Source organism: Hoplias malabaricus, chromosome 6 (assembly GCF_029633855.1).
Source record: "Hoplias malabaricus isolate fHopMal1 chromosome 6, fHopMal1.hap1, whole genome shotgun sequence".
Classification (NCBI taxonomy): domain Eukaryota; kingdom Metazoa; phylum Chordata; class Actinopteri; order Characiformes; family Erythrinidae; genus Hoplias; species Hoplias malabaricus.
In genome coordinates, this window is record NC_089805.1 from 33,758,331 (window position 1) to 33,782,876 (window position 24,546).

General features: G+C 39.9%; 3 protein-coding genes across 6 annotated transcripts in view; 1 reads left to right on the forward strand and 2 right to left on the reverse strand.

The window, feature by feature from the left end:
- elp2 (elongator acetyltransferase complex subunit 2) overlaps positions 1-5,948 on the reverse strand; it is a 29,479-nt gene extending 23,531 nt beyond the window's left edge. Inside the window, exons 1-6 of the mRNA XM_066674440.1 lie at positions 5,787-5,948; positions 4,938-5,016; positions 4,734-4,804; positions 4,390-4,531; positions 1,169-1,246; positions 834-898 (exon numbers count right to left, since the gene is read on the reverse strand). Coding sequence (XP_066530537.1) covers positions 834-898; positions 1,169-1,246; positions 4,390-4,531; positions 4,734-4,804; positions 4,938-5,016; positions 5,787-5,918 — 567 coding nt within the window. The 5' untranslated portion in view covers positions 5,919-5,948. The remainder of the gene's footprint in view (positions 1-833; positions 899-1,168; positions 1,247-4,389; positions 4,532-4,733; positions 4,805-4,937; positions 5,017-5,786) is intronic.
- Positions 5,949-6,397: 449 nt separating this feature from the next.
- Positions 6,398-13,338, forward strand: abitram (actin binding transcription modulator). Its single transcript, XM_066675762.1, has 6 exons — positions 6,398-6,513; positions 9,420-9,471; positions 9,551-9,680; positions 9,769-9,845; positions 9,977-10,046; positions 12,851-13,338. The coding sequence occupies exons 1-6, from the start codon at positions 6,444-6,446 to the stop codon at positions 12,986-12,988; spliced, it is 537 nt and encodes a 178-aa protein (XP_066531859.1). The 5' UTR covers positions 6,398-6,443; the 3' UTR covers positions 12,989-13,338.
- A 74-nt stretch (positions 13,339-13,412) lies between these two features.
- Positions 13,413-24,546, reverse strand: part of ctnnal1 (catenin (cadherin-associated protein), alpha-like 1) — a 52,408-nt gene continuing 41,274 nt past the window's right edge. For 2 of the 4 annotated variants that reach the window (XM_066675399.1, XM_066675402.1), the window contains exons 8-19: positions 23,859-23,948; positions 23,445-23,603; positions 22,227-22,319; positions 20,880-21,030; positions 19,935-19,972; positions 19,588-19,638; positions 19,218-19,372; positions 18,530-18,578; positions 17,355-17,411; positions 15,937-16,056; positions 15,332-15,415; positions 13,413-14,779 (exon numbers count right to left, since the gene is read on the reverse strand). In XM_066675399.1, coding sequence (XP_066531496.1) covers positions 14,609-14,779; positions 15,332-15,415; positions 15,937-16,056; positions 17,355-17,411; positions 18,530-18,578; positions 19,218-19,372; positions 19,588-19,638; positions 19,935-19,972; positions 20,880-21,030; positions 22,227-22,319; positions 23,445-23,603; positions 23,859-23,948 — 1,218 coding nt within the window. In that variant the 3' untranslated portion in view covers positions 13,413-14,608. The remainder of the gene's footprint in view (positions 14,780-15,331; positions 15,416-15,936; positions 16,057-17,354; positions 17,412-18,529; positions 18,579-19,217; positions 19,373-19,587; positions 19,639-19,934; positions 19,973-20,879; positions 21,031-22,226; positions 22,320-23,444; positions 23,604-23,858; positions 23,949-24,546) is intronic. The other 2 variants (XM_066675400.1, XM_066675401.1) reach the window with 2 other exon arrangements.

Sequence of the window (24,546 nt, forward strand, 5' to 3'; positions counted from 1 at the left end):
ATAATCTCATGGAGATTATTCTTGACTCTTGTTCTTTGACATAGTTTCTTTTCACCTTCCCCCTATTTTGCCACATTGAGTATCTTAATGTCCTCAGAAGTGTCTCCTGAAAAAAGTCTCACCTGGCCTTTTTAACTGGGATTTAATAAAGGATTATCTCTAACTTTATCAAAATATTGTAAGCATTAACTTATACACATACATTAATATGCACACAGATTAGATATGTCATATCATATTATAACCATCTCCCTGTTTCTACACTCACTGTCCGTACTCTCGGCTCCACTGACCATACAGGAAAACATTTCGGTTCTACAATTACAGACTGCAGTCTATTAGTTGCTCTAAATACTTTGTTTGGCCCCTATTTTTCACTGGTCAGGACCACGACAGGACCACCACAAAGCTGCTATGATCTTGGTGGTGGATCATCTTCTGCTCTAGCAGCACTGCTGATCCACTTGTACCAGGACAAAACACTAACACACTACCACATCAGTGTCACTGCAGTGCTGAGAATGATCTACCCCACAAATCATTCCTGCTCTGTGGTGGTCCTGATGGGGTTCTGACCACTGAAGAACAGGGTGAGTGGGGCAAACAAAGTATGCAGAGCAACAGATGAACTATAGTCTGCAATTGTAGATTTACAAAGATCTATTGTATTGTCAGTGGAGCTCAGAGAATGGACAATAAATGCAAAAAAAAAGGACGTGTTCGTAATATAACGGCTGATTGGTGTAAGATTACTGATCCAGAAATGTGAAGTGTGTAAACTCTATGTACTAAAAGCCAGCATAACATTATTGTGGAGTAAAACTCTTCCTTACCTGTTCACTGAGCTGGACATATATATAGATTTTACTGTCATCTCCACCACAAGCCAGGACAGGCACTAGATGAACAACGAGACTCAGTTACTCTCCATAGACTCACTGCTCAGGCACATTCATGTGACAGACAAATGATTCAGCCTATAAACAAAAGCCAACCAAAATTCATATGCCTTGCATGGCACAGCAGATTGTTAGTGGCTGCATAATGGTGCTCCATTACAGGGCGAAAGCATTGAGATTTTAACATGACATTCAGTCACACAGAGGCAATGGAGACAAATGGCACGAAGGGAAAAGCAATTCAGTTCACAGCAGCAAGCACAGCTTACCTTCGCTGCCTGGCAACAGCGCCAAGGAGACATCCATCATGAATCCGCTCCCAAAAGATATGGTCTGGAGGCATTCGGCTAACAAAGATCATAAACACACCATGAGTAAAAATTAACCCACTTAGCTATGACAAATCTTTTAAAGGAGCTGCTGTTTTGATGTATTTCTAATCCACACACTGTCTGAATGCACAGAGCAGATACAAGCAGACATGAGTAGGAGTCAAATCCAGGTCACTTTTATCTAGAGTTAATGCATCTTACTGGCCTCTTTCAAACAACACCACAACCATTGCAGCCCTAAAATGGAACTGAAAGCAGTATTATGGACTGAAACACTATTGATTACTTTTATAATTGATGAATCTGATACGTATTTTAGTTATTTATTTAAAACAATTGGTCAGTTTATTGGAAAGTACATATAAAAGGCACTTGTTATTAACAATCATATGTAAAATGTCTAAATGATACAAACCAAACAGAAAATGCAGTTCTGTATTAGTCAACACTTAACCTTTTTTGGCATAGTGACAAATCTAAATATCCTACATTAAGCAATATTTAAAAAATGATAGAGATAGGACTGCATCCTGCTGAGGGTCTGTAGTTGCACTGATGACACAGATGAATGCTCCCACCCAGTTCACTTACACTCACCCAACCCTTCATGTTTCTACAGGAATTAAAGAGCAAAAATGTTCACGTTACATGTTCTGGAATGAGGCTGGTGCACTTTATTTATTTTTTAAAGATACGATGCCTGCTGTAGAGAAGATGTGCTGAGATGATGGTGTTGAAGTGCCAGGGATCCAGGGATGCACAAGCATCATACAAGTGATAAACTAAAATAAACCCACAAACTCTAGATCGTATCCTTTCCTGCAGGTCCACAATAGGTTGTCTGTTTATACCCCACATTAAAATGGCTGCACATGCCCAGAGTAATAAACTGAATATCAATGGATTACAATCAATTGATTACAAAATTCATAGAAAACTATTTTTAATAATTAATTGTCTAATAAGTTGCTGCAGCCCTAGATAAGACTATTTATTCCTAATCCGTCATGTCTCTGGTGAGTGTAATCTAATTTTACTAATATATATGGCCAGGTTCCCACTGACAATGCAATTTATTTTTTCTGAAATTAGACCAGATGGGTGCCTGTTAGAATTTAGTCCAAGACTAGGCTTCATTCTTGTCTGGAAGATTGTGTCTATTGTTCCTACAGCTTGGCTTTGTAGCTGCCTGCCACTATCCTCTGTCAGCACTAAGGTCAACCAACAATTACTATTGATCAACCCCCTAACGAATGTTAGTCCTTAGGAAAAATGCATTTAGACACAGTTTATATACTCTGGGTATGTTACAGACTGCACAAAACAACTGAAACAATACCTGGAGTGATTACACAACTGCTATGTTCTGTGAGTTGGAGGAAGTGTTAAAAAAAAGGTTGTGGAGATTAATTAGGGTCCTCTTGTCTCACTGCTTTTGAAGAGCACAAAATGGAAAGGGGCTCCATGCCAGATTAGTACTAAAAACAGTATTAAACCAGGAGAAAAGGAGTTGTGTGTTGATATTTTCAGCACTTCAGGAGCTTTATGTTGAAATATTAAACAGGATGCCTTGCCTTCTCTTACACCAGTTAAGAAAGTAGCTAGTTAGGATTAACTACAAATACAAAAATGCAGAGCTTGGCCATAAACACTTCAAAGGTTTAAAGTAGTTATCAGTACGGCTGCAGTCTACTGCAATGTGATATTTTAACTTGGGTCATAAATTCCATTGGAAAACCTGCACATTTTCAGCATGCTATTTTTTCAAACACTGCTGAAATCATTAAATGATCGCACCGCTCTGGGTTTTACAGACTCCTCAGGCGTCTTATAACAGTTGGTTAATTATCCCAAAATCCCACCACCTCACACTTCTCTCCTCTATTTCCATGAACCTCTAATCCCCCATGGATCTGTTTCACTTGCAAACTGCAGCCTTCTGTACAATAAAAACTGCAGATAAAGAAAATAAAGCTGAACTATTACTATTCAAAAAAACAATAAAGGTATAATGCAGACTTAGAAAAGTGGTCTGTTCAAATGTCAAATGATGTCAAACAATAGGGTCAGGGTCAACTAAGACAACAGATTTCTCATTTAAAGGCTAATATTATGCCAAATAAAATCATGCTTTTAAAGCAACAGTACTTACAAAATAAACTGTACCCTTTCACTGTTTGACACATCACTGATGCAAAAAAGTGTCCATAAGTTGCACCTTCCCTAAAGTCACTAACAATAGCGTGGACCTCAAAACTATGACATAAATTAAAAGATCAGAAATAAACAACTAAAAAAGTGTGTTTTTTCTGAAATTAGACCAGATGGATGTCTGTCAGAATTTGTTTAATTCCCACAGCATCCCATCCCTACAGGCAGACGGACTACATCAACACACACAGCTCTCCCTTCAACCACACACATACTTCCTGCAGACACACACACACACACACACACTGTCACAGAAGATCACTCATCATTTCTCTTGGACAAAGAAAGTGTGGACATTTCAAGGAACAATTGATGTGCCCTTTCAATCAAGTCTAGACTTACATGACCTTGGAGCTGACATGTCAATTATTTGGGACAATTTCCTTGACAATTAGGTTAAAAACAGACTTACCACAAATTGTGCACCTAAAAATACTACCCTTAGAGGACTCTGTAGGCATTAATCACACAAACACAAAAGCATGGCTAACGTAAATGTTGAAACTGTAAAATGATTGACTGCTTCTGTATTCTGAGTGAACAGCTAATGAAACCCCACAAATTAAATCATTCAAGTTGTTTACAAGGCCAGGTGGCGACACACTGAGAGAGCAACAACAGAAACAACTTTTCATCTTTGGGAATATGAGATTGTAAACTTGAAATCCCTATAAATAAGTCCAGTTCATACATGTAAGGACTTCAATGCTCATTGCACATCTACCACAAAAATGACACACTCATTATAAATAACACTCCAATGCTTACAATTAGCTGTATGCCTTAAAGCCATATGTTTTCCTTTACAACAGTCTACCAGCAGATGTCAGACTTGAAACAGTAGTCTTAACTGGGAAAGAGAAAACGTGAATTCACACCTGTATTACAGATTAATGATTCATTTATCACTACAAGATGATTACAAATTGACATCAGCTGACATTCACCTTTTCCACTGCTGTAAGTCCATAGTTTGACAGTTGAGTCTGATGAAGCAGACGCTAGCAGTAACTGTCCAGAGGGCAGATATAAACCGTCCACTGCACACACTGGCCCTGTGTGGCCCGAACAAACTGCGGAAAAAGCAAACTGGAGCACGAGTAAAAAAAATTAACATGATTGTTTTAATATGATCAAGATACTCTTTGAACAATACTCTTTAGTGGCACTCTGTGCATCATATAAAACTGATGCCACAGCATTAAAACACATGTTACAATATAAATTTGAGAGCATTTACATTATCAGAAAATCATCCAATCACAAAGGAAACATCTAAAAAGAAACGGACCTTACTATCTTGCTTCTCCCACACAATAACGTTATTATCTGACCCTCCTGACACCAGGTGAGTTTCTGGACCTGTGAAGAGAGTTGCATGTGTGTAATCAGATACAATGGACAGGTCAAGGAGCAGTATGATTATGTGTCAAGTCCATTTCAGGAACTGATCAAGCCCTGATACAACCTAATACCTTTTGCTCTGCATACTTACCACAGTCTTCTCTATGAACCCACTGGACAGCATTGACCCTCCCTGTGTGTTTATTCAGAAGATCAACAACCTTATACTCCTGAAACACAAAAATCATAAGACAATACAAAAATCAGAGGTCATTTTCATTACCTCAAGAAAACAGCCTGTTGAATGTAAGTTCTCTTAATGATCCTCTAATTCACTGGTTAGTTCCAGACCACAAAACCAACCCTGGTTTGATGTGTTGTCACAATAACACTGTCATATGTAAATCCACCTTTAACTCTGCTGCGCCTGGTGCATTGTCATATAATCTACTTTAAACACAACTTTGCTACAGACAAAATAATTAACAAATGAACCAGTCAATCAATAAAAAATATACATAGCTTACATCATCTCTTCTCTAATACATTGCTAAATATTTGCCTTATTTGTCTTGTGGGGATTACAGGAGTCTCGTGGGACAGTTCCCTCTCTTTGACACTACCACTAGTTTAGTGCAAATAAAAACAACACTGACATCCCCGTATTCCAAGACGACAACTGTACGGTGTCTATACAGAAGTGGTTTAACAGACGGGAGCACCCAGGTATCACACCAGACCTCAACTCCCAGATGCAGTTACAATGAATGAAGACAGACAGACAGAGAGTGTGTGTTTGTGTGTGTGTAAGTGAGTGAGTGAGTGAGGGAGGGAGGGAGTGTTTGTGACCGGGACCTGATCGCGTCAGAGACCTTGTGTTATGTTAAACACTGCTTTGTTAAACTCATCTCCCCAGACTAACTTTAGCGTAGCCCCCACACGTGCAGAGCTCTGGTTTCAGTAACTGATACACAATATTGGACCGAGAGCTGAGGTTTACCTGCGGGTCATACAGAGCCACGGAACTGCAGGTCCCGAAGGAGATTAACCCCTCTCTGCTCCAGGAGACAACGTGTGGAGCTCTGTTAGCGCTGCACGCTACATGACACAACTGCATCACGGGAGTCGCCATATCTCTCTCCTCCCTCTCACTCGCTCTCTCCCGTTCACTCTCCCAAAACAACAGGGGAACTCTCACTCTCACTCAGAGGTTCCGTTACTCTTTACAGTCTACACACACTCAATCTTCTTTCTCCAGCAGTAGGCTTTATATGTTTATTTATAAAGAGAGTAATACAAAAATATTCAACGTTTTGCAAAACCCACAACCAACAATAAATTGCTAATTGTGTGTTAGTTTCCAGTCGGAATGTAATCATTGAAGGGCACATGGGGTCTATCCCAAATGAGTCTCTATTGCCTTTATAGTGCCCTAGGGAGGTCAGGGAATATTTAATATTTAAGCTTATACGCTGAAACGTTTCATTATGGTCGGTATATATAACGTTTGTGTGTATTTGTCTCTTTTTAAAATCATTACACTTTTGGCCATGGAAGTCCAACATTCACGACCTATTTAGTGCACTTTGAAGTGGAAGAGAGGGAGTGGTTTGAGACACAGCCATGGAGTGAGAAGAGTGGCTCCTCTGTGTGCGCAATGGAAGAAGTAGGAGATCAAAAAGCTCCCTCTGTTATTGACAGATATTTTACACGATGGTATAAAACAGGTAACGTGCTTTGGTTTGTATTGCTTGTGCTGTATTTCTTGCGTGTGTAACAAATGAAATATATAAACCACCGGTTTGCTGCTGGGAGTGAAAATGCGGCTCATTCACTCTCGGAGCCAGTGTTTGCACTTTAAAAGCCTTAATGACGAGTTTTATTTTTTATGTAAAACTGAGATGAAGGAAAGTTAATTAGATACTTCTCTCTGTTACACACAGTAAAGGGTAATTAAGTTCACCTTTTTAAATGTCTGAATATTTAAAATTTCATTTAATGTTTTGATGTGAAATGCTTTGCTGTAGGGAAACCTATACCACCTCCTTTAATGATCCTAACTGTACATTTTCTCATCTCCGCTTATCATACAGGAGCTCTTTGTACTTCTACAATTACAGACTGTTTTCCTTTGTTTTGCGCACGTTGTTTGCCACCTTTCACCCTCCTTTCAATGGGCAGGACCCTCAAAGTGTGGATTGTGAGTGGACACGGTGTTTAAAATTTCCAACAGCACTGCTGTGTCTCATCCACTTGTGCCAGCGCAACACACACTAACACACCACCACCACATCAGTATCCCTGCAGCACTGAGAATGATCCACCACCCAAATCATACCTGCTCTGCTGTGGTCCTGTCAGGGTCCTGACTGTTGAAAGGTAAAATGGGCCAGAGGAACAGAAGGACTACAGGCTCTAATTGTAGATTTACAAAGTGCTCCTGTATGGTCAGCAGAGTTGAGACAAAGGACAGTGAGTGTAGAAGCAAGGATGTTGTCATAATGTTATGGATGTTCACTTGTTGTTGACTGACCTTCAGGCCTGTGTTTACTTGTTGGATATCCCATTTCCACACGATTGGCATATAAGCTGTACTATGTAAGATTTTGTAAGTTAAAAGATGTCACATTATCGAGTCAAGAGGAAAAGCATAAACTGTATTGCAAACGGAATTTACTCACCTATCCAAATAATTTAATTCAGGTGTTCTAATCTCTTCCATGGACACAGGTATATAAAACCAAGAAATTAGGCATGCAGACTGCTGCTAAAAGCATTTGTGTAAGAATCGGTTGCTCTCAGGAGCTCAGTGAATTCCAGCATGGTACTGTGATACCTGTGTGACAAATCTAGTCATGAAATTTCCTTGCTACTAAATATTCCACTGTCAGTAGAAGTATATCAAAGTTGAAGTGATTGGGAACTACAGCAACTCGGCCACAAAGTGGTAGGCCACGTACAATGAAGAGCAGATGCTGAGGCGCATAGTGCGCAGAGGTTGCCAACTTTCTGCAGAATCAATCACTACAGATCTCCAAACTTCATGTGGCCTTCAGATTAGCTCAAGAACAGTTCATAGAGAGCTTCATGGAATTGGTTTCCATGGCTGAGCAGTGGCATCCAAACTTTAAATCACCAACTGCAATGCAAGCATTGGATGTAGTAGTGTAAAGCATGCTACTGGACTATAGGGCATCATGCTTCTCCATCTGGTGATACAATGGATGAGTCTGGGTTTGGTGGTAGCCAGAAGAACAGTAGTTGTCTGACTGCATTGTGCCAAGTTTTGTGGGATGGGGTTATGTTGTGGGGTTATTTTTCAGTAGTTGGGATCTGCCCCTGAAAGGAACTAGTAATGCTTCAACATACAAAGAGATTTTGGACAGTTTCATGCTCCCAACTTTTGGGGATGGCCCCTTCCTGTTTCAACATGACTGCACACCTATGTCCAAAGCAAGGTCCATAAAGACATGGATGAGCGAGTTTGGTTTGAAAGAACTTGACTGGTCTGCACAGAGCCCTGACCTGTACCCGATAGAAAACCTTTGGGATGAAGTAGAGCATAGACTTTGAGCCAGGCCTTCTCATCCAACATCAGTGTCTGACCTCACAAATGCACTTCTTGAAGAATGGTCAAAAAGACCTATAAACACTCATCTGTAAACCTTGTGGAAATCCTTCTCAGAAGAGTTGAAGCTGTTATAGCAACAAAGAGTGGGCTGACATATTAAATGCTGTGGATTATGAATGGGATGCAACTCAATTCATATGCGTGCAAAGGCAGATGAGCGAATACTTTGGGCAAAACAGTGCATCTGCTAAAAATAGTCATTTGAATGTTGGTGTTGGATTTTTTTTGGGGTAATTTTTGATATCTTTATGTATAAAGGCTGCACACACAGCCTTAAAGTGAGTGTCTGGGCAGGTTAACTAATGGTATTTGGAGCATGGCTCATTAATACAAAAGATGGAGTACTATAATGTAAGATATTGGCACTGGGGAACAGCAAAATTGTACGCTGGCATTGTTGTTACATTATGTGTGTATGTGGCAGAGTAATCATTGGAGTGCTTCAGTCAGAGTACTTATTATTACTTATTACTTATAATAATTACTTATTATTATTATTATTATTATTATACTCAGTAGTTATTGTTTAATACTGGGGCTCTTAGGAGGTCTCTCAGCCAATCACATTGTAAGAGCAGAACTAACTGGTATATTGTAGGAGTAACAGCTGAGTATGGAGTGGGATGTCTTCAGTTCCCCAAACTTGTTAAACTTGTATGGTGTTGCCCTCTGCTTAGTTCAGTTCCAGTGTGATTTACAAAATTCTGGCCAGTGCTTGTCATTGTTGTGTAGCGATCCTGGGTTTGTGCAGAGTTGCTCAGCCAATACATGTCATCATTTGTTGTGGAGAAATATTTGAGTCCTTAAATGCTGTTAACATACACAGTAAATTTCTGCAGAGTAAAGCATTTTGCTTTAAACCAATCTGAATGATTTTGTGACATCATAATTTAATTATGGAAAAATGAGGAAATATTTTTGGGCACCACATATGAGAACTCATGAGATGTTGGGACGTTGGAGCAATGCAAGTGTGTTCAGATATTATACTTTTATTTTTAGATATGAAAGGAAAACCATGTGAAGACCATTGCATTCTTCAGCATTCAAACAGGTAGAGATATATTTCACATTCTGAATTCTTGTGATGAATTCATTTTGAGGGGCTCATCTAACAAAATGTGTCTTTGCAGAATCTGTGTTATCACTCTAGCAGAGTCTCACCCAATCCTTCAGAACGGGAGAAAGATCAAGAGCATCAACTACCGCATCAGTGATGGATGCAGCCGTCTGAACAACAAAGTTTCTGGGAAGTCAAAGAGAGTGAGTGCTATTGCTGCGGAGGATTCTGACACTGGGGCAGCAACAACATTTCAGTAAAAATAAATAACATGTTTAATGGTCTCTGCAGGGTGGTCAGTTTCTCACAGAGTTCGCTCCGCTGTGTAGAATAACATGTACAGACAACATGGAGTACACTATTTTCAGGTGAGTTACACTTACTGTACCCTTACGGGTGTTTTATAGAATGATAAAATGATCTTGCAATAATTGCAAATATGTTAATCCTAAAGATCTTGCTGGCGTTTTAACTGTTGTATCTATTACGTTTCTCACAGTTGTATCAGAGGACGTCTATTAGAAGTCAATGAGGATATCCTCAAACAGCCTGACCTGCTACTCCAGAAGGTAATTTTTAAGTTAGTATTTTACTGGAATTATGAGCTTTGCATGGTGCCTGCCACATTTTATTTGTAAAATAAGCCAGAAAAATGAGTCATGGGCAGCACGGTCGCTATGGAGATACTTTTACTGTCACACAGCTCCAGGGTCGTGGGTTCGAGTCCCAATCCAGGTGACTGTCTCTGAGGAGTTTGGTGTGTTATCTCCATGTCCATGTGAGTTTCCTCCGGGTGCTCAGGTTTTCTCCCATGGTCCAAAAACACACGTTGGTAGGTGGATTGGCAACTTAGGTGTGTGAGTGAATGTGTGTGTGTGTGTCACCCTGTGAAGGACTGGCACTCCCTCCAAGGTGTGTTCTTGCCTTGCGCCCAGTGATTCCGGGTTGGCTTCGGACCCACTGCCATTCTGAACTGGATAAAAGGTTACAGACGATGAATGAATGCATGACTGAAAATGAGCCATCTGACCTTTTTATGAAGACCTGCAACCTTTTTTGGTTAGTTTTACTATAGTTTTGGTCTTTCAGATCATTACATCCATAATAAAATCCAAATAAAAGTTCTCAAAGGATAAAAACAGTGGTAGATAAAAGTCAGAAAATGGAGCAGCGTCATCATAAAGCAGTCAGCCAAACTGGTTAAATACCTTAGAACAGTGGTTCTCAAAATGTGGTACGCGTACCATTAGTGGCACGTAAAGCAGCAAGTGGTGACCTCATAAAAATTACTACTTAATTAAAATAAAATCTGAAACTGAAAAACATTCATGTGTAAACTACATAATGTTTCACGGTTGTCATAATTAAGCTTAGTTTGTGTAAATGAAATGGTATTCAGTAGGGAAGAGTTGGTGCAGTGTTCCCCGACTTTTAATTTCCAGGGAGGGAACATGATCTCCCAGTATTTTGCAAAATCCATGTAAAGAAAGCCCAGTTTCTGAAAGTAAGCAAAGGTTAAAGAAAGATGTGAGTAATTTGGATTTTATTGCAATAACGGCAAAAAACAGAGAAGGACTAAATCTAGAGGCATAAATAGAGAGAACACATCCAGTTCAGGGTCGCAGAGGGTCTGGAGCCCTCCTGGATGCAAGGTGGGAATACACCGTGGAGGGGGTGCCAGTCCTTCACAGGGCAGGGCAGCGCACACACACACACACACACACACCTAAGGACACTATTTTGAGTTTCCAATCCACCTAACAATGTGTGTTTTTGGACCATGGGAGAAAAGCGGAGCCCCTGGAGTAAACCCAAGCGGACACAGGAAGAACACACCAAACTCCTCAAAGTCAGTGACCCAGAGCAGGAGTTGAACCCACAAGCTCCAAGTTTCTGGAGCTCTGACTGCAACACTACCTGCTGCGCCACCGTGCCGCCCTCTTCACATCATTAGAGTCCTAAAACACTGTTTAATACTGCCACACCTCCTTCACCCACCTGCTGTGAGCACCTTCTTCAAGTGCAGTGCTCTTTTCACCTATAGTCTATTAAAGCATATATTAAATTGATCTTTCACGATTTTATTTCTTTCAAAATGCGTATTTCCCAAAAAATTATTGTATATGATCTCATGAATGTATAATTGTGTTTAAAACATTCAGTTTAAGCCTATTTTTTGTATATTTGCTCTGTAATTTTTAGTAATTACTTTAGAAGAACTTTGTGTAATGAATACAAATTACAAATATTCAAGCAAATTATGGGATTGATAGGTGGTACTTGGTCATCAGAGTCTTCCACACCTGACATTATGGCATATTATTAATTCGGAGAGCATTTCAGATTTGCTGGGGCCTAAGTAAAGTTGCTAAGCTCAGACTGGATATTCTGTATGTATTTAAGGGAAGGTTTTAATCCCACTAATCCTTTTAAAACCATCTAGCCTTATGTATCTAATAATATAACAAATTCATTGTGAAAGTAAAAGTATGTGATGATGCTTTGCCGAATCCCTAATGAGGAGACACGAAGTCACCGGGTAGGTTGTGGTCAAGTGAGAATGAGGATGGGTATAGATGGAAAAACTGTGATTCCTGGGTATCTGGTGCACGGTGGGTAATTTTATTAGAATAAGACAGAACAGAAACAAACAAAAACTGAAGTGAAAATAAACCGGAGTCAAAACAGTAAACCTGACTCTTATGCAGCACAGGTAAGTATGGCTCCAGGTCGCAAGACCTTGGGACTCTTTCTTTAAGCTAGCTCCCCCTTGAACTCTGGTGAGCATTCTGCAGCTTGTCTCCCTCTCTACATGTTTCCCCTTCTTCTTATATAATTGGCCCCACCCCAGGAGTTAACCTTGGAATCCCAGGGGTGTGTCCATCCACATAAGAATAGGCTACACAGTTATTTAAAAAAGAAACAACAAAGCAAAATAACATGAGAAATATAAAATAAGGCCTAAAGAAACTTAACCGGTTAGTGCACATACATCCACAGTATCTCTTTACCGGGTTGTGATCAAGACTCCCCCTCCCTATAAGCTAGCTGTGGGCCCTACGCTACTCCCATAGGTGGGCTCTGTCCAATCAACCTCACCTTACTCAATTTGATAGCAAAGAGACAAATAAGTATACAGGCTAATATAACACTCACATACACAGTCTCTAGTGATGGGCAACTGTTGCCTCATCACAAAGTATAATAATGATTTAACTTAGAACTGTAGTAAAGCTGCATAAAATTAAAATACTTTAGTACTGTACATATACCCATAAATAATAATAATAATAAAAACTCAATATTTTTTCTGCCCACCACTGTTCATTCAACAGCAGGTGTCCTAATGCTTCATTTTTCTTTATCTATCCAGCCCTCTACTGAAGGGTACATAGCTGTCATTCTGCCCAAACTGGAGGAGAGCAAGTGTGTCACAAATGGCCTTCTGACTAGAGAACAGTATGATGAAGTTGTCTCTAAACGGACTACGCAACAGCCAGAGCCTTGCTGAGGTCAGCCCTAAAGATCTCTTAGGAATGTTCCTTCTAATGACCAAGGGATTCCCTCAAAGTGACCTGATCGAATCTGACCTGAAACAACTGGACATCTGTTACTGTGTCCTGAAGAATTCCCTTTAGTTGTGTATTTGATGAGAAATGCACCATTGCTGTGTTTTGTTTCACCTTTTCATTTGTGGTATATATCTCTTGGTGCAATTCTTTTTTTATGGAAATTCTGTTAAAGAATATGCATAAAAACATGCATTTAATTTGACATCCTTCACCTGATATGTTCAAATGAACTTGTCATTTGAGATCTTATGCACATTTATTACAATGTTTGAGTATTGAAACATTCACACAGATTTATTTTTGTAAATGCATAAATAAACAAGACAAAAATCAAAGTTTTAATAAAAAATAATGTATATTTATTTCTTTTTTCTCAGTTTAACAATCATTCAACTGTCAAAAAAGATCAATGGTCCAAAACTATTTCCACTCAATAATAGCTGCTCAATCATCTCTAAAGCTTAAGGTTTGACTGCAGTGTACTTTTGAGAAAAGTTTCAGCAAGGATTTACTACATTGAAGAGTGTGTCTGCATACATCACGCCTTAGTAAAAATATTTTGGAGTCTAGCTTATTGTAAATGGCCAAATAATGCTGAGTGAAGCATGATCCTTTGCAGTGCACAGTATTGAAAAGTAGCAGAGAACTTTGCTGTATGAACAATTGCTCTAAAATACACACCAGTCAAATCTATTGATTCTCATACTCTGGCTTCATTCGGACTGTTTGGAGTTAGCGTACCAGACCTCAACATCCATCGTGTTTCAAGTAACAAAACAAATCACAGTGACCTACAGGGCAGTCCATACCACAAGAAGCGCCTCTGACCATATGTAAATCAAATAAACTGAAAATCTTCCTTTTTAATATCGCAAAAGTCACTTTTGGATCAAAGAAAGATCCATTGTAATTGGCTTTTGGAAAATGACTCGCTTGAGACGCCCTTTTAAAACACAGTAATACTCGGCACATTAAAAAAAAACGTCCATGGACTGCTGCTTAGCAGACTTCACTGGTGGCCTGTCATACGGTCTGCAAGACCAGTTTATGACTGGTGATCATAATAGACAACATATTTGGCGTCAAAGTATAAATGAGGCAGATATATTAAATACAGTGTGAGTGTCCTACATAGAAACAACTGAGGTGACTTATCATTTGCATTTACAAATAAGCTATTCTGATAACACATGATAATATATGCTGATAAATTATGCACTTCATGGTGGCTTGTTCACCAGCCACTACACAATAGTTTTGAAGTTGACCTGAACACATGCATATGTGAGTGAGGGAGGGTGAGTGAGTGAGGGTGTGAGGCAGAGAGAGGGAGAGAGAGAACATGTTTGTGTTGTGATTAGTATTTATTGGTGTGTGTGTGTGTGTGTACATGAGAAGAGAGAGGCTGGTAATGCTAACAGCTACTGTACACCACGAAAACATATGAGCCAAAACATACATACAGGCAAACGATGGGCCAGTATACTGCAATGTGCTTTGTGTGTGTGTGTGTGTGTGGAATAATACTCCAGGACTTGTTAGAGAAGGAGGCACCAGAGCTACTTGCTCTCTAGGAAGGTCATATTAGCCATGTGTTGTTCCAGGGATTTGACTCCGAAGCCATTGGAGCCCTTGCCGTTCAGCGTGTCCTCTCTAACTGGAGTGCTGAGCTGCTGGTCATTCTCTTTCCAGTGCTGAGGAGAGGCCAAACTACTGCGCTCTGAGTTACACTAATAAAAGGATTAGAAAGATGGACAGATCATTTTAAATTATAATTACAAATAATGTATTTAATAAGACTTAATGAAATGAATGTTGACTGTATGTCCAAAGTTTTGTAAACACCCCCTGAATTCAGCTATTTGTCTAAGACAGTTGACAGATGTTCAAACATGCTCACAGCTAGTGTCATCTCTATAGAAGAACATGAAATGAAAGAAGCTTCATGGTGCATAAGATCACAATGCGGATGCATAGGCATAAAGGCTGTGGATCTGTGAATTCTTTGGTGTGACAGACCACTTCCCTATACATTCACAGTGTGTTGGAGGGGATCTGTGATACACAAATAATCGTCCGTACAAGATGAGCTGACTAATGTTCAAGGTCAGCGTTCACAGGAGTTGTTCTACAGGTCCTTTCTTAAAAAATACAGGCTTTCACTGCAGCAGAAAAACACTTGAAACCCTTGATTTTAAAACAAATGCTGGAGGAGCGAGTGTCCACAAATATTTGGACATATATCATGTCTGCTATTGAGCCAACACCTGAGGTCCTCTCACCTTTCTGATGAGCTTACTACACAGTGGCAGAAGAGAGAGCAGAACTGTCATAATGCCTTTGGTGTTCTGTATGGACAAATCCACCTGAACAAGACCAAAAGAAAGGTGAACAAACTGTTAGGAACCCAGAAATACATTTAACAAATACATCATGCCTCCTTGTTTGGGCTCACGATTCTGAAAAGTAATCATGCCCACCCTGAGACGATAATCTGGAGTCTTTTTGACAGATGATAGGCAAGGCAGGCTGCCGAAGACATAAGTTTCTCTGCAGTTTTCTGCAAAATAATATGGCTAGAAACCTTGAGGAGGCCTCAGGAGACACACAGAGATCTTGATTGAGCTTGTTTTTCTTCAGACCAATGTTTCAGCCCTACCACACACACACTTACCGCAAAGCCATTTACACCAGCCTTTGGCTATGACCTTTGCTTCATCAAAGCAAAGCAATGGCTCTCAACACTGCCATTTTGTCAGGACAAACAGTGTTGAAGGAAAAGTTAATGTGTTTGAAAGATAACATTAGAACGAAAGTTCATTGATGGTCTATATTCAGTAAATCCAGCCATTAACATATACTGGATAGTTTCTTTTATACACGTCACCTTCTGAAAGGTAGCACTCTTTCCCTGGACAGGTGTCTTTGCACAGACTTGCAGTTGCTGACAGGAAGCCGCCAGCTTCTCCAACTCACACAGCACCAGCATTCTCTCCTCATCCGCCATCTACAAAAGAAGAAAAACACATGTCGTCATCCTTCTTCAAAAACTACTGCCAGCTCAGAGTCAGGGCACTCTCCCCTGTATCTGTTAAAACAAACATGAGTTGAATGCAGGTTTTGGGTGACAGGTCAAATGTTTAGATACACTTGGTGTATGCTTTTCCTCTTTTAAAAACATATTGTTTCTAAAGGCTTCTAAGTTAAATACAATTACTGTAATGTATTACCCGAGTTCACTTATTTTCAGAAGTTTTTTAAATGTTCCCTCCAACAACTGGCAGCCAAATTCTCTGGATATCGCAGAAGAGAATGGGCAGCTAGTGTTCTCATCAAAGCGGATTGGGCCATGAACCTGACTAGCCTTAACGAGCTTCTAAATCATTCAGTTAATGTTATGCCTCTGATCACATCCAGGAAAGAAAACTTCCACAGAACACTCTTAAAAGTTTCCGTTCGTTCGTTTGTTCATTCACTTATTCATTATCTGTAACTGCTTCATCCTGTTCCGGCGTCACAGTGAGTCCAGGACCTACCCAAAATCACTGGAAGCCAGAAAGAAACACACCCTGAATGGGGCGCTAGTCCATCGCAGTTCATCAAACACTCACAGAGTCACAAAGTTTCCTCCTGCTAATTATACTAAAAGGCACACACTGAGCAGAGTGATATGCTGTAATCATGCTTTCTCCTAATGTGGATCTGAATGGTTTAGAAGCTACATTACTGAGTGGATCTGCTGGAGGATATTAATGAACAGAGCAATGGGTTGAGGCACTGGTCAGCGTGATTATGTATTAGTGGACAGTGCCTCAGCCTAGGCACGCAGGGTTAGCCAACACTGATAGCTGCATGATCACCATCCCTCTGAGATAGATGGCACTCATTACAGAGAGACAGGTAGAGAAATTAAAGTGGGGTTCAGGAGCTGCTGTGGAGGAGGCTGATGATTAGTATGGTAGTATACCATCAGGAAAAACATATGTAACTGTTAGGTATTGTATTTAGGCTCATACAACATAAATGTGCATTCAAAAGTTACAATGGTACAACAAAGGTCCAAACAAGTTGCACAAATGAGCCTTTAATATACAGCACAATCCCTTTTACAAATAAAAGGGGTGTTTTTGTGTTTTTTTTCATAACCAGTTAATACAAATTTGGATATCAATGGATTCAATAAATATATTAGAGAGTAAATTGCAATGGAATCCCCAACTATATGTATTGAAGACATACCCTGTAGAGAAACACATCACTGACAGTTAAGTAACTTCTCTTCTAAGAGTGTGATAAGCATTCTACCTGAGAAGAGAAGGACTGCAGGAATGAGGACAGACGAAGACCTTGCTCTGACAGAACCTAAAAACAAACAAAGATTATATTCAGGAAAATCTAAGATATTCAAGTAATGTAAGTGTTATTTGAAACAAGAAAATTAAATAAATCATATCTTTAACTAACTGTGCTGTGAAACCACAACTATGGTAGGGCACAAGCAGAAGATATTTTGTCTGTTAGGTGAAACGATGACCAAACAAAAAGACACACCTTGTATGTTTGATTTAATTACTTATGTTTTATGCATGAGGAAAAAAACTATGCACCAAATAACCTACACTGTACAAATGAGCTATACATTTATTTGAAACATTCCCACAATTTTTGTCCCTAGACATCAAACGTTAATTAATATTATCCACATACAAGAGGTTTTACAGATTTTACTAGTACTACTGAAAATGTACATACTATATATTCATATTACCAGTTCATGAAAACAAAACTAAACTTGTTTTAAGATAAAAAAAGTGACATCTTAAGATAAACAACCTCCTTACAGTGAACAGTAACACAGACCCAAAATGGTCCCTGGGGAGGGCACGAGTCAGGGAAATAAATTAAATTGGGATTGTGTTGGATAGTGATCAAAAGGAACTGCTGGCATTTTAGCAAATCCTTTGTTTCATGCTTTGGGTTGTGAATTTTATTATTTTAAATGTAATAAGGCAGAAGAGGCTTGCCGTCTTTGAAAGCACACAGACCTTTACTTGTCGTAACCCCATAAACTTTACAAACAAACTGATAGCATCATGAATGAATAACAATCTGTGGCAGATCACAAAGAACCTTTTTAGCAGCTTCAGACTGCAATCTACCTGGGGAAGTTCTCAATTTTCTTAGGCATTTTATTATGTGGTTAAGCAGAATGGCTTACTCTCTCAAAGAAGAAGCTAGTGAGAGGAAGGTCGTGGAGCTGGCTGAAGGCCAATAGCTCTCAGGGTTTGACAGACAGTCTGCCAGCTAAGCAGTTTCCCCTCAGTCTCACTACAAAAACCCTCAAGAGCAGAGGGTGAGACACTGCATCTCACAGACAAATGATGACTCCTACTTTTAATAACATATCGATCAGTCGTTCCCACTGACTTCATTGCTCTTACTGATGAGCCTGAACCTAGAAGCTGAACTAGATAGCATACCTCGGCTTGGTGGAACAGGTCCAGTGTAGTCTTCAGCAGACCCTCCCCCCTTAACAATGGACCAAAAGAAAGAGAGTTAAAGAATACAACAGTAAAAAGTGTTGAAAATGTCACCCTGAAGCCAAATAGGCACCACATGTTTGGCTGAAGCTTATTCCTGAAGCCAACCTAGAGCTGGATTATCTCTTAAAGATAAAGGCTTTATTTGTTTTTGACAGATTGGTGAAGAGCCCTACCGCTAATAGTCTTAGCACTAGAGTTAACACGTTATGTATGCTTGTGCTTGTAAAAATCAATCATCACACATTTCCTTCAAAACATCACATTTCTATTACTTTCATTATACAAAAGCAAAATTAAAGAAGCAAACTTCTGACAACAACTATGCATTCACATATCAGTTACCTTTGGATAAAAGAAAAAATGTGTACATTTGGTTTTTCAAGGCAGTTCCTTAAACGGAATACGTCAATATACTTATCACTGGGCAGGTAGGCAAGAAAAAACATTAAAGTTCTACCAACAGAATTCAGAATTTTTTTTTCCATAAAGCGCAAATTAAGGCTAAAAAGCTTTTGGAGCATTAAGCAGCAGTGAACTGACTTGCTAATAAGGCATTACAGTTAACAATATTCTAGCTAATGTACTAAAAGCTTGTTAAAATACACAGTGTTGTTGAGGTCAGTACCTGGTGAAAAGGTACATGGAGTAGGCCATGCTGGACATACTCTGGCTCTGCCGAACCACTTCATGCTCCTGCTCCTCCCAGTGCTCCAGCTCAGAGTCTACATCTGAGGTCAGAAGCCGAAGCTCTAGCCCCAATTTAGCAATGGTAGTCTGCTCCTGAACAACACAGTTTACAGGTAAATACTGTATTTTTGTCTAATACGTAGTGTTAATCATTACTATTTCTTAAACTAACAATTAACAACAACACAAATAAGCAACAAGGGGAGTGTGTCACAATAGCACAGCTTTTTTGTTTAATTACTAGCAAATTAGCTGTTTTCTAACAGAACTGTTCTCTTTTAAACATGAAATGTTTATTTGGTGTGTACCTCTGCATCAAGCTTGGTAGGCTTTGCTGTTTTCAGATTAGCTGAGTGCTTCTGAAAGAGAATGGAACTTAAGAGTACGATGAAGTGATACAATTTTCCTAAGGAGATCTAATGCTGTTATTGTACTGTACTGTAAAATTGATATAATGGCAAGTGTAAATATACCAAATTTTTTAGATATTTATTGTTATATGTGAGGAAATACTCATTTCATTGTTAGATCATTTTCAGGAACAACACAATGGATAAGTAAAAAAAAATCTAGTCTAGAAATAAGTCTTAATCTCAAAAGAAGAGAAACTGTACAGAAATTGGCTAGATTTAAGATAACTGGGTAAAACACTTACCCCTGGTCTGGGTAATGACAGATATGCTCTTTTATCACCTGAAAAGAGGAATTAAAAAATGTAGAGAATTTATTTCAAGTAATATAGCAACAAAAGTATGTGCTAATTCTGACAAGAGGATGATGAAACATATCAATGAGGAGAACAACATTACATCTTTAAAAGTACATAGAAAATTCTCGTCTTAGCTTTGAACACAATAGAAAATTTCCACTCTAATAAAAACTGTCCCCAGGAGTTTCCAGCAAAGCTGTTCCTGCTGCTCACTAAATCCCTCTCCCTCTCTTTCTCTCACTCACTCTGTGACAAACACCACTGTCACAGGAACTACACATTGGGTGCAGTTCTTAAAAAAGCAAACAATTTCACATTTCAAATGTTTAATGCTCTGGGGAGCAGGCAGCACTCAAATACCCAGGAGCAAGCAGCAGGACCACTTCTCAGCAGATGCACTGCTGTCTATGTCTATACTAATAGCAACATAGGTTTATGCCACTTCAGTTACTTTGGGGAAAATTTATATGGCTTGTGTCAACAGTAAATGTCATGAAGGCACAGCTCAATAGTCAAAGGTGATACAGATCTCAGCAGCTTTTGAAGAATCTTTGTCCTTAGGGACTCTGACCATAAATCAGTAACAAAAGCTTTGTTGTGTATCAATAAAAAACGTATTGATGGTGCTTTAGGATAATGTCAGCTATGAAATTCATAACAACGTTGTACCCCAGTAGAATTGATGGGTAGGTTGAGAGCACAACAGTTTTTCTATTGGCCGATCTTCTTAGATAGTGCAGAGATGAATGTAAAGATCTAAATGTCAATGTGAACTGTTTTATTATGAACTTCTTCTGTTTTATTTGAGTAAAAGGTCTAGAAGTCTGCATGAACTGTAATATCATGTTGTGGCTGACATGAATTAGGCTGGTGATAGCACAGGTAGCCTACCTCTACGGCCTTCAAACACATCGTTGATCTCTTTCAGGAGGACAGACATGTCACACAGCTGCGACTCCCAAGCCTCGCAGAAAACATCCAGGTTCTCTTTGGCTATTTTACTGTTGGGATGCAGGGCTAGTGTTTGTGCTGCTGAGATTATCTACAGAGAAATTCAGAGAATAATACAGCATAAGGACATGATGTAGAAGAGTGTCACACTGAGCCAACCTCTGCTCGGGTGGCATGGTGGCGCAGCAGGTAGTGTCGCAGTCACACAGCTCCAGGGACCTGGAGGTTGTGGGTTCAATTCCCGCTCCGGGTGACTGTCTGTGAGGAGTTGGTGTGTTCTCCCCGTGTCTGTGTGGGTTTCCTCCGGGTGCTCCGGTTTCCTCCCACAGTCCAAAAACACACGTTGGTAGGTGGATTGGCGACTCAAAAGTGTCAGTAGGTGTGAGTGTGTGTGTGTCTGTGTTGTCCTGTGAAGGACTGGCGCCCCATCCAGGGTGTATTCCCGCCTTGCGTCCAATGGTAGGCTCTTGACCCACCGCGACCCTGAATTGGATAAGCGGTTACAGATAATGAATGAATGTTTTACTGCACCTTTGGAGAATGTCTTGCCTGCTAATGAATGAGTGAATGAATGAGTGAGAGTAAGCAAGTTCTAAGTGATTCATATTTAAAAACTTAAAATGGACTAAATGTTTAATATCCATAGTAAAACTGCTGTTTTTCTTGTGATCACATAATAAGTAAATTTCGGTCTCAACAACTTTTCAACAGCAATACCAACTATTACACAACATATTATTTTCTATAAAGCAATCAGGACTGAAAATCAAAGATGTGGTTCATCTCTAATTATGGACTCATTTCAGGTGCTTACTACCTGAGGCTTTTTAAATGACTGATGAGGATGATTAAAATGCACACCCTATAGCTACCTAATACAGTCTTATTTGTTGTCTGATCTTTAAGCTTCATTACAACTCAATATGTGAGATCATTCTCGATTGGAGCAGGACTGCAATTCAAATGGCTTATGGAACAAACAAATGAGCACAATCATACATTTCCCGCTATTTTGCCTAAAGGTCATGACACAATTTGAAAAAAATATGTATATATGTTTCCTTCATTGTGAATTAATCAAATTTGGTAACTGTCTCAAGTAGAGCATCTACCAGTTCATCATCAGCTAGGTGTTGCCCAGTTTCTGTCAAAATGAATGATGAAAAACAAGAATTATCCTTAACATAAGAAATATCCAGGATCAGAATGTAGAATAAGTAATTCTGTGTTTATATAACGTATTCGTGCCCAAGAAAAGATAACGTCTCAGACCCTGCTCTTCTTTACCTGTGGACCGATGACATGAAAGGTCTCCTCCGCATGAATACAAGTGATCTCAAGTGGCTCTGTCCCTGAGATGTGACACAGCAGTCGACAGGTCTGAAAACACATAAATAAGCTCCAGTTACAGATGATTAAATGATAGAACAACAATATTGCTAAACGAAAGCAACATGGCTATGCCATCCACTGTAGAAATAGAGGTTTTCCCCCAGTAACAGTTAAAATAATTTACTGGCTACTAAAAACAAAATCTGTAAAGGGCCTGCACAGCTAATAAATGTCACATGTTCTTTTTACATTTTTGTCACCAAAAATTGTCACATTTCTTTTAAACAGATTTTTGACTCAAATTTCACTTCTTAAATTTAACACAAGGATCTGTTTAAATGTACTTGAACATGAAGGAGAATTACACTTTGCAGGGGAGGGCACAACATATGATATCTAAAATATTTAGTTGCTCACTTCATCTACATAGTATGGTTTTGTTTTATTTTTTTTAACTACAGGTTGTACTGTGTATAACCACATGGACGAGCCTTGTGTTACCTCAGTGAAGACCTGTGTGAGGATTTAGCGGGCTGAGAGAAATTTTGGGGAATTTTGGATGGCTACAGACTTGTGATACAAGATAATACCGTTAACTAAACTAAAGATACAAATTATTTGTTTGTTTAATATGCCTACATTTAGAGTTTTTTAAACATTGATTAAATGGTATTTTTGGGCGGCACGGTGGTGCAGCAGGTAGTGTCGCAGCCACACAGCTCCAGGGACCTGGAGGTTGTGGGTTCGATTCCCGCTCCGGGTGACTGTCTGTGAGAAGTTGGAGTGTTCTCCCCATGTCCGCGTGGGTTTCCTCCCACAGTCCAAAAACACACGTTGGTAGGTGGATTGAAGTGTCCGTAGGTGTGAGTGTGTGAGTGAATGTGTGTGTGTGTCTGTGTTGCCCTGTGAAGGACTGGCGCCCCCTCTAGGGTGGCTGCCTTGCGCCCAATGATTCCAGGTAGGCTCTGGACCCACCGCGACCCTGAATTGGATAAGCGGTTACAAATAATGAATGAATGAATAAATGGTATTTTTGCCGAATCATTCCTTTATTGATAAAGAACCCTTTTGACTTCTGGATTAAGACAACTTTGAGGTTGTGTCTATTCCAAACATGGTGTGCAGCTCTGAAGATCATAATGCTGAAGCTTCAGAGTTCTAGCTTTTGCTCACCTCCACCAGCTGCTCCCTCTGCTCAGTCAGTGTGCGTCCATACTCAGCCACTGCCTCCAGGTTCCCCTCACCACCAGCCACCTTTAGAGCCTGCAGCACCAGATGATCAGAGTGTAGCTTCAGCAGCTCACTCGCCCGGCCCACCGCTACCTTATGGAGCTGAGAACAAAGGGCAATTGATACAAAAAACAGGGAGCAACAATAATGGAAACATGAGCAAGAGAGACACATAGAGAGATGGAAGATTGAGATGAGGGGGAGGAAGATGGATAGGAGACAGATAGACACAAAGGGTGAGAAGGTGTAATGAAAACAGATCAAAAGACAGTTGCCTGGGGTTGACTGAAAGGTCTCCTTGCAAGACTCTGATCCATCCAATATAAAATTCCTGTGTATAGCTGCTAGATCGCTCACCTCTCGTCTGAGCTCACTGACACTCTGACAGGTTTTCAGAATGGCCAGCTCCATTTCCTCCGTCACTTTTTTGGCTTTGAGCGACTGCTGCTGTTGGCAAGGACAGAAAGAGACAGAGTGAGAAAAGTAGAAATGGTAAGGAAGAAACAGATAGAAAGCAACAAGCAGTCAAAATACTGCTTAAAAGATGACCTTTGACTGAATGTGCCTTATCCTTGCCAAATAACACTCATAACACTGGAAGCTTTTTGACAGCAGAGAAAAAAATTGCAGTGTGGTGTCAGTGGGCTTGTCGTAGCCAGGGAGATGCACTTTGTAAAACATGATAGTCTCGGAGCAGTGCTGTCTTCAGAGGCCAGGCAGACAGGTGGGAGGGATCCCTTTCCAAGAGGATTACAGCAGGCCGTCAGCACAAACAGCAGGCACAAAGCAGACACACTGCAGCCTGCAGGAGCTCTACAAACGCTCCTGTCTTCTAACCCCTCCAACTCTACTCCGAGAAATCCCAGTGTGCCTGAATGAGCTCTTATCACCTCCATGAGCACGCACTCGCAGTGCTCCTGCCACTCAGGACTCAGACAGGTAGAACACAAACAGTAAGGTGAGGAATTCGAAAGCAAAGCAAAACAAACAGGTCTCTTCAAATTCAAAAAATGTAAGAAGGCCTCTCATACACAGAGTTTCAACA